Below are 12,411 nucleotides of genomic sequence, written 5' to 3' on the forward strand. Positions count from 1 at the left end.
ACGCCGGCTTCGGCGTCAGGCGCCAAGCGTGTAGTAGAGGCGGCACCACCGAAGGTGGTGTGGTGGAACGGCTTGGTATTCTTTTCAGCCCTCGATGGCTCGATCCGCAGTCCAACGCGGTCCGCAGCCTTCAACGGTCGCCTGTCCGTCCGTCGCGATTTTCCCGCCATCGCCGTTCATCGCGGATTTTCGCCAATCCGCTTGCCATACATTTACTCTAGTCCGCAACATCGACCGATCACGCGTACATTTTTCCGAATGTTAATCTGAGTGTATCTTACATAACCGACTGGAAAAACGTATATTATTTGAAGGATATTTAATCTATGTTTAACAAAGCAGGATAAAAAGCTCGCGAAAACTCGTGAAGCTGCAATAAACTTAGAGTGGACTCTTTATTTTGTTCTTTAATGTTATTTGAAATAATTAATCGATCGCGCGTGTAGATTTTTTGAAACGCCTTCGAAAAGTGATGCTTTGGAGAAATACTCTAGGCAGAGGTGGCATTTTTTTATTACCGGAAACCACATACGGTGAAATGCTGGTAAGAATTTACAAAGTTTACTCTTTTACTACAATTTATCGCTTATATGTTTATGAGAGAGTAAATCTTATCAAGTTGCGTATGTAATTTCGCAGAAAAACAAGACGATAATGCTGTTTTGACGTATCGTGTGATATGATAGGAATTCGAATCACGTGGTTCCAAATCAAATTTATCATTTTTCGTTATGTAAACAAATTCTAGAGAAGAAACGATTGTGAATTAAGTTGATAACGCGACGAAACATTTATCAAAAATAATGACAAATGTTTTGATTATTTTTAAGAACGTTTTACTGTTAATTTTTAATTCAAGCATTTGAAAATAAAGAATATTATATTTTAATAGAATTATAATTTTGAAATATTTTTTTTATTATCTAACAATGCAAAAATTGTAAAATAAAATACAGTATAGAGTTTACATATTAATTATCAGATTTAAATCATTTTTAGAGTATTCGTAATTTTTTTATTTATTGTATTCTGTTTTAGGTAACTATGCTTGTATAGTTATTTTTATTTTTAGTTACTGATACATGCTCTATTAAAATAAACAAATCTTTCATTATTACAGGACGTCGAAAGTAATGTATTGTGTAAAAATCTTTAAAACAATTAAGAATTTAATTGACTATACTGGCAATGATTATAATCGTCGTGACAAATCGTCAACCGTGTTTTCACCAATGATTCTGGTCTTTCTAAAATTGATGTAATTTTAGATGCTTATAATATAAGCATCTTAATTAAATAATTAAATTTATTGCGAAAAATATTATAATACTTCAGCCAGGATTCGAACCTGGAACTTCCCTCATTCCGTGACAGGTGTCGTACCAATTTGACCACTGAGGCATATGGTAATATTTATCGCATTAAATTTAATTATTTAATTAAGATGCTTATATTATAAGCATCTAAAATTACATCAATTTTAGAAAGACCAGAATCCTTAGTCGAAACGCGGTGACGATTTGTCACGATGATTATAATCGTTGCCACGATTATAATCATTGCCAGTATAGTCGATTAAATTCTTAATTGTGTTAATTATTGACTGGCGAAGTAAATGTTACTTATTCGGTAAAAATTTTTACTTTTTACTCTACAATATAGATTATTTCTAGCGGATGCATGTGTTATAGCTCACTGTTTTTAATCACTAAAATATCGAAACACTTTAAAACTTGTTGCTTCCTGTTTTTCATGTGTCCCCTGAACTTCACGCATTTAGCTCAGCGTCATAACTCTTTAAAGTGAACAAAGGCATATCCAGTCCTTCGTCAAATGCCCTTAATTATCTCTCGCGCCGTTTTAACACACCCGCCGGCATTTCGTTTTACGTACGACGAAATAAAGGCGGTAAACGATAGCATCGGCAGGAAGAGACGCCGGGATGTCACCTTCTTGTCTCAGAGGGCAAGACATCCACGTTTCGCGCTGGCCGCCCTTAATTGGCTCTAATTAATGACCGGCTGTCATCAGACTCGTGACTCACGACGCGTGCAACTCGAGCAGAATTCTAGCATTATCGTCTCTTTACGCCGCTTTACCGAGATCCTTGAGATACATGGATTATATATATTTAACATTTGATATACTGTGACGACTTTCGCGATGATTTCAGGGGGGTTGATAAGATCACAAGAAGTTAAAATTTGAATAAATTCATAAGAATATAAGATATAAATTCGCGAATAAATATTCGCGTTAGCTGATGATTAGATGAATGCCAAATCAATCTATGCAGTTCCGTTAGAATAAGAGTCGGTTTATACTTGATGAGCAGCGTTAGTAGCAAAAGTAGACTGAATGAGAGAGTCAATTAGATTTTTTTTTATCAAAATCAAATTTTGTTTTTATTGTATCTTATAAAGTATAAACGACTAGAAAAACGGATATTATTTGCAAGATATTAATCTATTCCATACATACATGTAAGTTTTAGTTATATAGTTTTACCTATTTTTTAATTATATAAGAATCAGAATTATTATATTTACTTATATTTAAAAATTTCTTTACGTTTAGAATATTTGCATATATATTATTTTACATTTTCTATTCTGCTAACTTTTTAATTGCAAGTTGTATTATGGTAATTAAATTTTCTTAACGATAGATGCTCTTTAAAATCTTGATGTAATCTATAAATTAAGAGAAAAATGGAAAAAAGTTGTTTTGACACTTCTAAACAAAAAATTTTGCACCGCCTTCTCTTTCACTGCAGTGATATATCTCAATTCACATTACTTGCTGATATCCGATCTTTTTTATCCCTTTTTTCTTCTTGATCTGCCATTGTTCTCTACATTTTATCTCATTTTCCGTCACACATGAGAAAATGTATTCTCTTTTTTGTGTTCTTAAAATTTCTCATCTTTCTGCTTAGACTGTGTAGAAGCTGTGTTATCTCGCCATTTGCGCCTTTTGTTAAAACTCGATGAACTTTCTTAAACTCGATATAATTCGTAATATGCGTTTAATAAAGTTATTATTATATAAAAAGATAACAAAACCTAACTATATAATAAACAACAAATTATACAATAAAGTTTTTTAGGAAGAAAGAAAAAGAGCTAGAATCAATGTCAAAAGAGTGTCAACATAAAATCGACACTCTTTTACTATATTAATGTTAAAAGAAGTAATTTCTGAGAAGTCAAATTTACAACACAAGCAAGGACTAAACTTTTGCGGCGGCGAAATCGTTTGTTTGGACGATTAAATTCGATGGAACGGGCTTTTTAATCGTTGTGTGTGGAACCGCACGGAATCTTATTCGTTTACGTTCTTACGTTGAGAATTATTTGTCTTGCGGTTAATTTTGCAAGAATGAATTCGACCAGTTCGTCGAAGGGAGGAGAACTCCCCGAGTGCGTCGAATAAAATCGCGACTAACGGGGGATGAATCATCCCTCCCTCTCCCAGAACATGGCGAATCGAGGCGATCGATATCAAAGGCATCTTCGTGCCGCCGCCACGCCGGTACCTTTCCGCGTTCTTGAATATTAAAACAATATCGATTCCGCGTACTGAGAACAGATGTAACGATCAATTATGCAGCTGACGTGAAACGACCGCTCGGCAGGCACGATCAAGTCGAGCTTTACGCTTTCGCTTTCAAATGTCACGTGACGCATCGCCGATCACAGTTAAGCAGAAAAATTTTACTAAAATAAAAGTAAATATAAATAAAAATTGGGATATAATACAAAAAATAAATAAATAAAAATAAAAATTGGAATATAATACAAAATTGTTTAAATGACCAAAATAAAATTTAAGCTCGTGGACGAAAATTAATTACATCTCTTATCACACATGAGTGCGGCGTCGTTGCATCTATTTTTATACCATATCTTCTGGTATACTTCCGGTTGCGACAGTCGTTTCATTGTATACCCTGCTGAAATTCCGGACAATAAGAGACGTGCACGTTGAGTTCAGGGTCGCAGTTGATCTTGTCTTAGCATTGTTCCATTCAAGATCGACGAGCGGGTATGATCTCCAAGATATTGTTATTGCTAATAGAAACATTTATATTTAACCTTCCGTGTGCATACGTGGGTCTATGGTGTCCGAGCCGAAATGATATCTGCTCGTAACTGTAAAACTTGCAAACCTGCTAGAAAATATTAAATAAATGATGCTTATCAAAATGACTATAAGATTGTCAACTACAATGTAGACAGATGTTTTGTGAATTTTTTTCGGATTTTTTAAAATACTTTTAAAATACTAAGGTAAGGAAAAATATACCGTCGAACATGACAGACCCACGTATGCACACGGAGGGTTAACAATTGCAAATATTTTGTAAATTTTTTACCAAGAAACATCTGATTTAAACTTGGATGTATTGGAAAAGTTATATTGCAATTGAAAATAGTAAGGCAAATAATTTTTCCACGCAATGAAACACGATTTAAATTTTACTTATTATTTTTCATTTTAAATTCGACAGAAATTATTTCATCTGCGAGAAAAAGTTGAGACGGAAGTCGTTTATTGTGATTGAGAAGAAAGTAAGAAGAAAGTGATTCTCATCGAAGATGAGAAATCAGGTGACGCTAGCATGATCGACATCGGTGCGATTAGTATCCTGACGCTCTTCCTGATCCTCGGCAACCTCGAGGCGATCACAGTCGTGAACCATCATCCCGACGATGAATACATCCTGGAACACGAAGTCCTTCGCAAGGACGCGCTCGCTGAAGCAAAGAAACTGAAGATATATCCTGGTAAGCTTTATTTCGTTGTCATTAATATTACGAGCGTCATAAAATTGTGGGAGAATAAAGCAGAGTTGAATTATCTTAGAATTATCTTAGAATTTTCCTCAATATTATTGTTCGATATTCAAGAAGGCTATTTATACAAAAATATAATATTATCTCACATTAAGAAATTATCGAAGGAATGTTTAGCGCATAAAAAAATAAATAATTTCTTATGGACGTAAAAATTAAGATTCATGTACGATATATGGTATTTCTTTCACATATAAGCCATATTTCAAGAATTTTATAGCGGTCTAATATCTCTTTAACAATTTCATTTTTTAAAGCAAAATTTGAATAGATAAGATTTTCTTTGTCTTTTTAAGAGAGTTTAAGTATTAAATCTTACGATAATTAAGAATTGAATAATACTTTGGTTAAAATAAAATTATCTTAAAATAAAAAGAAATTAATTGTTATTTATTGTTATTCAATTTTAATTTAACACAAAATTATCTATCCCCTTTGTTTATATGTATAAGAACTGTCGATGCGCTTCGACATTCCTGTCTAAGATAAATTGAAGAAAACGAATTTGTCGAAGGATCTATTTCTAAAATAGGTTCCAAATGTTACGATATGTCCTGTACATCTCAACAGCATTCTTGGTGCGACTTTTTTCCAATCTAGCTCAGTTGCTAAAAGCATCGCATTAACGTTTCTTGTCTGACTCCTACGACCGGTCTATAAAGCTTCCTTACGGTACACAGAAATGTATTTATCTTACTGCCAAGAATAGCTGCTTTGATCCACCTAACCAGCGTCGCACGATTGACGTTTCGAAATTTTTGTTCTGCCAATCGCGCCCTAGTCGGCATGGACCAGAGAGGTATGCGTGAATAATATTCGCGGATAACAGAATATGTGCACTCTCTGCGTACTCAAATCATAACAATGCTCGCTATTTTATTTTAAAACATTTTTTATAATTTAAGTTGTCATTTATGTAATTTGCATGCCCTTCAATATGTGTACCATGAAAAATTTATATTTTTAATATTTACATTTTTAATAACAGATTACGTTGAATATAATTTGCCTCTGAATTAATTTTATAAAATAATTTGTTATTCACCTTAAGAAGGGATTCTGGTTTAGGAGGCTAAAAAAAAGGAGATTTTTATGAATTTTTTTCATTGACAATAATGCAGTTGAGGTTTCTAAACCTTTTACAATATTTAACTGCTTATTTGAAGAGGTAAAAGAAATTTTTATATTGTAAAATAATTGCAAAATGGCGCCATGGTGTATCTCTAATCGGAGCGCCTCGCCAACATCTGCGGGAGAAATGTAGCCCGCAATTTTGATCTGAGACAAAAAAACGAAAAAGATTATTAATTTTTATATATTTTTATTCTATATGAACCAACAACATGTTTAAAAAACTGAAAAATACAAATTTTTTTAGCACTTGAACAAAAACATGAAATTTTTGAGAAAAAATATCCTCCGTTTTTATGCAATAACAATTATTTAAATTAATATTTTTACCAAAGTTTGAGGTTCACATAGAATGGTTGTTTATTCTTTATCTAACGCCCTTTGAATCAAGTCGATTGATCAATTAGTTTTTTCTCTATCTTTCCCGCAGATTGTTGGCGAGGCGCTCTGATTAGAGATACACCACGGCGCCATTTTGCAATTATTTTACAATATAAAAATTTTTTTTACCTCTTCAAATAAGCAGTTAAATATTGTAAAAGGTTTAGAAACCTCAACTGCATTATTGTCAATAAAAAAAAATTCATAAAAATCTCCTTTTTTTTAGCCTCCTAAACCAGAATCCCCCCTTAATACACTAAACTCGATAAATTTAAAAATAAATTTGATGAGTCAATAATTTAATAAATTGCTAACTCATCAACAAAGACAACAAATCCTTCCTTTAATTTGCTATATTACGTAACGTTCGATATAATACAAAAAGTTACGCGTGCTGTTTTATGTATTCATGATCTCAATTATCACTATTTACTAGAAACTGAAATGTGATAATAGAATAGTTAAATGTGTCGTATTAGTCGTATATACTTTTGTTATTGTTAACACATAAAAGTCTAATTTTTCGGCATTCTGTAGCAGTTTTCCTTACCGGATTCGGATCACGCTTTTTCACGCTCTTTTTCAATATATTATTGTCAGCACGAATAATTTTGCGTGTTGTACGTTCACATCACATTGAGACACCTGACGATGTCGTTTGCATCGCATAATTGTGCAGCCAGCTAACCACGTGGTTCTCATTACAGTAATTCCAATGACCGAGGAAGTCGATGATTACCCCTAACATTATTCGCGTGAATTAGGAATTGTCGGCCGTGCAGTCCCAATTTCTGTAATTTAATTCTTTAATCGTGACTCGGAGAAACGAGCGATTCTTGTGAGGATCGCCGATACACCTGTTGCTTATCACGTGTGAATTTAAAACGATTTTAACCGTCAATTATTATTTAAATAGCGAGATAAGCTGGCGATTACCATATAGTACCGTTAACGGCAATTTGAAATACTCGGGTATTGTATGCGCGGTTCTCATTCCATAATTCAATTAACGATCCTCATCAAATGTTATAAATACGAAGAATACACTCGTCGCTTATCGCAATCGTGGAATTAGCACGATCTAACGAGGCTTCGATCTCGCGCGAAGGCGAAACTCATACAATTCGCGATGTATTCGATGTCGATGCAGCGCGACGGTGCTTTTCTATCGTCACAACTTGCTATGTCCGCGACACGATTTCATAAAGGATTACGCAAGGAGCCTCGAGACGCTAATTAACGTGAATCATGGATGCGGATTCGACGCGATTGTCATGTATTTTAATCGCAGTCGCCAGCATCGAGGTTAATGAAATATAATTCTTAATTAATAAGCGGTCGTGCGCTCAGCTTCATTCATATGCCTGAGAAATGTGGCGTTCCATGTCATTTTGCCCGTCTAGTGAGGAAGATTGTAGATATTAACGATACGACGGTTTCCTTTTAATTGACAATTTTTCCTTTCGAGCCTTTTCATCTTACTTAATTCTCTCTCTCTCTCTCTCTCTCTCTCTCTCTCTCTCTCTTGATTATTCGCGCTAATCGCATCTATCGTTTGCAGGACCCATTCCGGGATGCAAGCCTTGCACCTATCCTGAGATGACTTACTGCACGAATGGCAGCGTTATCAACGATCATTGTTGCTGCGACGGCAGCTTCAACAGTAGGTATTCGAGCGGGTGTGATTAATAATTAATAAACAATTAATAAATAGATAATTAATAAATAATTAATCAATAATGAATAAATAGATAAAAATAGACAAGTGAACCTTCGTAGCTTGCTTTACGATGAACTAACGAAGCGTCACGCGATTTATCTCGGCGGCAAATAACAAGCCGATCGAAATCAGCTTAACCTTCCCGACGACGGAAGTTGTGTTTTCCGCTCTCGTCCTTCGTTTATTCACGTAGCGAGAAGTCGTATGAAAAACCACGATTCCCGGCCGGCGAATTCGTGCGTGAACAATCGGCCGTGGCGAGCGAGCGCGTTGTGCAACGCGCGCTTCACGGAAATTTAGAGCAACGGCAATGATAGCGAGCTCGCGGATCGGCGCAATTTCGCGATCTGCACAATGCCAACGAGAGCCGCGCGACGTAATCGCAATTATTTTTAGTCGATCCACTACGTGCCGTTACAGCTCGAATCGTGTGTTAATATCTCAAATAACCGTGGGATCGACAAGATGTTTATGTATTATTACAGAATTTCCCTCGGGGTATTGTCAGAGGTACTTACCTTCAGAAAGTTTCGGGAGCTTAGGAATTATTTGCGTAACTTAAATCTCAACAACGCGAGAGAGATGGTGTAAAAATATTAAGCTGTCAGTTACTGACTCATTGTCAGTAAATACTCCAGTACTATAAATACTATAAATTTTAAAGCCTTTGGTATCATACGCGCGCGCGCGGTCGCATTTAAATTTAAAAAATGCGCCAATGTATTGAAATGAATACATTTGTATAAAGAAACGATTTTAATCATACTACTTTATATATATATAAGTCTGTATTTTTTATATTTTATTAGAGCGAGATCTACTTCTTTATATTATTCCCCAGCTATTTAACTGATTTAATAAAATTGAATCTGTTATTAACCAAAGTTATTGCGATTACCACATCCAGAAAATCTTACGAGAGATATCTGAGAGATTAAAGGTTAAAATTGAAGAATAGTGCCAGAATTAAATTATTGAATGTCAAATTTGAATTATAACCATTTTAAATCACGATTTACCGTAAGTTATTTTAACGATCGTCGTTTCAAACCGAATATTGTCTATAATCGCTAAGTGATTTATCAACATGAGAGGACCATAATTTCTTTATATATCGAGAAGAAATTAATTCCTTTCTGTCGAGCGGAAGGGCAGTCACCTGTTCAGGAAATCATTGCTCGTCGTAATGAGTTATCCTTGTCTTCCACGCGCGTGTGTAAGATCTAACGAGTGATTCATTCGCGCGCGAGTCATCGAGCGAGTCGCTTGAGCATTCCACGCGCTTCCCGAACTTCTCGCAAAAGTCGCAGGACTATCGTCCATCGACCTGCGACCTTTATTTGAATTTATAATTGACATAATATCACGCTGTTCATGCAACAATGATTTTTTTTTAAATACGAATATTAAATAATAATATTAACACGTTTGCAAATTTTCGCACTCTCGTACACTTCTCAGAAGAAATAAATATCGACATCTCAAATCAGGTTAACTAGTTTTCGTCTTGTTGGCAAGTTTACGAATTCAAAATGATTAATTTTATATAGTAATACCAAAGACGGGGTTATTACAAACACACTTGTTCATTTTTCAAAAAGCTTTTTGGTTACGTTTTTAAACTTATTATATTGATGTAAAGATACACAAGAAGCCTAGATTGCTTTATTCATTTTTATGCTTAAAGTTTTCCAAAAACTTTTACGAGGTTCAATATCAAAAATAAAAAATATAGAGATACCATCGTAGAATTAAAGATATTTCGAGGAAATTATTTGTGAATTATTCATATTTTCGTTCTTTAAGACGCTTAAGAATTTGTTATTGTTGCGTAAAAATTCCCGAACGCGCGTAAAAATTCTTTAGGTGTTGCATGAAGTTGCATTGCTGCACGCAGCGAGCTACGCACGTGGAATACCTAAAACTTGAATCGCCTCTCGATCGCGTCCGTGAATCACTCATGCGTTTTGCGCTCGTTCCTAATCGCTCGCGATCGATTAAACACCAGTTGTTTCGAAACAAATTGCTCAAGACCGACCTTGATTTATATTTTACACCTGTGCACGTTTTGGAAAATCGGGATTACAAATACTCAAGTCAACGTCGTGTTATCCTCTTCCGGAACTGATACCGCGCGCCGGAAGCCTCCGGTATCTCGTTATGCAAATTAATCGCCGACCCACGAAACCGGTTAATTATCGCAACGCTTACATTTGACGCTCCCCGCGAAAGGTTTGCATTCAAGTGCCCCTCCCGAGATACAATTATGTTTGTTACGCTTTAACGACAAAATGCCTTCGTGACGTCTCGCAATTTCCTACTGCAATTGCACTACTTAAGAACTATTAATCAATTATTTACAATAACTCTCGTAATGACTCGATCGAAGAATAATGCGGCTGATAACCATTTAAAAGACCATAACGATGTTTTTATTAATAAAAACTGGCAAAGATATTTAAAAGTTTCTAGCGATAAGTGATATACATATAATTATAAACAAAAGAAAAAGTAACAGACAGCTATCTCGTTGTGAACAATAAGAAATTGTATACATTGGCCATATCATTCCTTGAAGCTGGTAGCTGCAGCCAAAATGTCAAAATTAAAAGAATACGTTATTAAAAGAAAACTGCTCGTCACGAGAATGTCATTTATTTGTCTATTGTTTCAGAGGTGTTTCTCTTCGTCGAGCACACTTGTCGCGTGGGACCGGAGGAATGCAAGGTGCACGCTGGAGACTGCGCGGAATACACGCGACTGCGAGAATGCTGTTGCCATTCGTATTTGGCCTCTGCCTGTAAGCGCTTAAAACTTTTCTAAACGTTCCGTAAATCATACGCAGAGAGACTCTATTTTATTCTTTTTCTTGTCGTAAGTTATACACAATTATTACACGCGCGGTAATATACACAAGGTATCACAGTTGTATGTAGGTACTTATCTTATAGCGATTATATTGTGAAATATGAGTTTAACAGATGCGACATACGTTTCATATACGCGCACCTGCGAGTTTGTTAAAACTTAATATTTAGACGACCGTGAAGACGATTGTAAAAGATAAAAATTATTTCATGATCTATTACTACGTTTACACGAGCGTTACTTCTGTAGTAACTTACGTTAATTTACTCCGCGTAAACGAGTGATATATCGTAAGTTACTACAGAAGTAACGCTCGCGTAAACGTAGTATATGTAACACATATATATATATATATATATATATATATATATATATATATATATTACATAGATTATTAAATAAATTTTAATAATGTCGATAGAAGAAACATTTTCTTATCTGCATTTATATTTCGTATCGACACCTTCGGGATTATGTTGATATCGTATCACAAGATTATAATAAAGCAAAAAAAAGATGATACTTCGCAATAGTTCTGAGAAAATTGTGCCTTATTTCGTCGTTTCGCGATAAGGCACAATTTTCTCAGAACTACTGCGAAGTATCACTTTTTTTTGCTTTATTATAATTTCGTGATACGATATCAACATAATTCCGAAGGTGTCGATACGAAATATGAATGCAAAAATGTACTCCGGAATCATCTGATCCGCGAACTGTGCTCGAATTACAAACCTTTTATCGCATGCAGTGTCAACTTTTGAATTGAATCCGACGGTGATCGTATTGTGAAAAAGAAACCTTGGCTATATTCTTTATAAGATTGATTATATAAAAGTATTTTTATCGTTAATTATACATATATCAAAGAACAGCAATTTTTTAGCAATCGCAAAATTTTTCTATTTGTCTCATAATTTGTTAAGTAAATGATTTCGTTGGATTCTTTTCATCATCCCTTATAGAAATTTAATACTGTAAGTGATTTTTTGGCTAGTGATTAATCATTTAAAAGCACTATTAAAAGCACTATTAACAGTGCTTTTAATAGTGTTTTTAACTTTTTAAGTGATTAATTACTAGCCAAAAAATCACTTACAGTATTTTTCTATAAGGGATCGCTAACAAATATATTTGGAATAGTTCTATATGCTGTTCCATTATCGTTATTTTAAAATATTATTTTATACATATTACCATTTAATAATTACATTTATTAATATGTAATAGTAAATTAATTACAATTTCTCTTTTGCAGGGAAATACATGGCGACTGGAGTGGGATCGCGGGCCAGTGTGAATTTCACGAAGTTCATAATGATCCTAACAATTCTCAGGTCACATCTATTGTTGGCCTGACTCACCAAAAATTTTGTATATTATTAATTATTTTAATAAATTGTTTTTTATATCGACCGAAGAGAAACTGATAATTCTTTGCAATTTGATAAG

General features: G+C 34.4%; 1 protein-coding gene across 3 annotated transcripts; it reads left to right on the forward strand.

Moving 5' to 3' along the window:
- Window positions 1-111: 111 nt before the first annotated feature.
- LOC139809365 (uncharacterized) lies at window positions 112-12,374 on the forward strand. Of its 3 annotated transcripts, none has more exons than XM_071772213.1 (6): window positions 112-544; window positions 4,514-4,790; window positions 5,641-5,658; window positions 7,933-8,034; window positions 10,766-10,891; window positions 12,218-12,374. In XM_071772213.1, exons 2-6 carry the CDS (start codon window positions 4,625-4,627, stop codon window positions 12,316-12,318), a joined length of 513 nt encoding a protein of 170 aa, XP_071628314.1. In that variant the 5' UTR covers window positions 112-544; window positions 4,514-4,624; the 3' UTR covers window positions 12,319-12,374. The 3 variants fall into 3 exon arrangements, with proteins under 3 accessions (XP_071628314.1, XP_071628316.1, XP_071628315.1); XM_071772214.1 differs by lacking the exon at window positions 112-544 and adding an exon at window positions 3,876-4,047; XM_071772215.1 differs by lacking the exon at window positions 5,641-5,658 and having other exon boundaries at window positions 113-544.
- Window positions 12,375-12,411: the final 37 nt, after the last annotated feature.

Source organism: Temnothorax longispinosus, chromosome 3, assembly GCF_030848805.1.
Source record: "Temnothorax longispinosus isolate EJ_2023e chromosome 3, Tlon_JGU_v1, whole genome shotgun sequence".
In the NCBI taxonomy this organism is placed as follows: domain Eukaryota; kingdom Metazoa; phylum Arthropoda; class Insecta; order Hymenoptera; family Formicidae; genus Temnothorax; species Temnothorax longispinosus.

Excerpts from the sequence above, each read along its gene's own strand:
- LOC139809365 (XM_071772213.1), top strand. The coding sequence starts at position 4,625 with ATGATCGACATCGGTGCGATTAGTATCCTGACGCTCTTCCTGATCCTC. Across the intron at positions 8,035-10,765 it reads CTGCGACGGCAGCTTCAACA|AGGTGTTTCTCTTCGTCGAG; the intron begins GTAGGTATTCGA and ends CTATTGTTTCAG. Across the intron at positions 10,892-12,217 it reads TTCGTATTTGGCCTCTGCCT|GGAAATACATGGCGACTGGA; the intron begins GTAAGCGCTTAA and ends TCTCTTTTGCAG.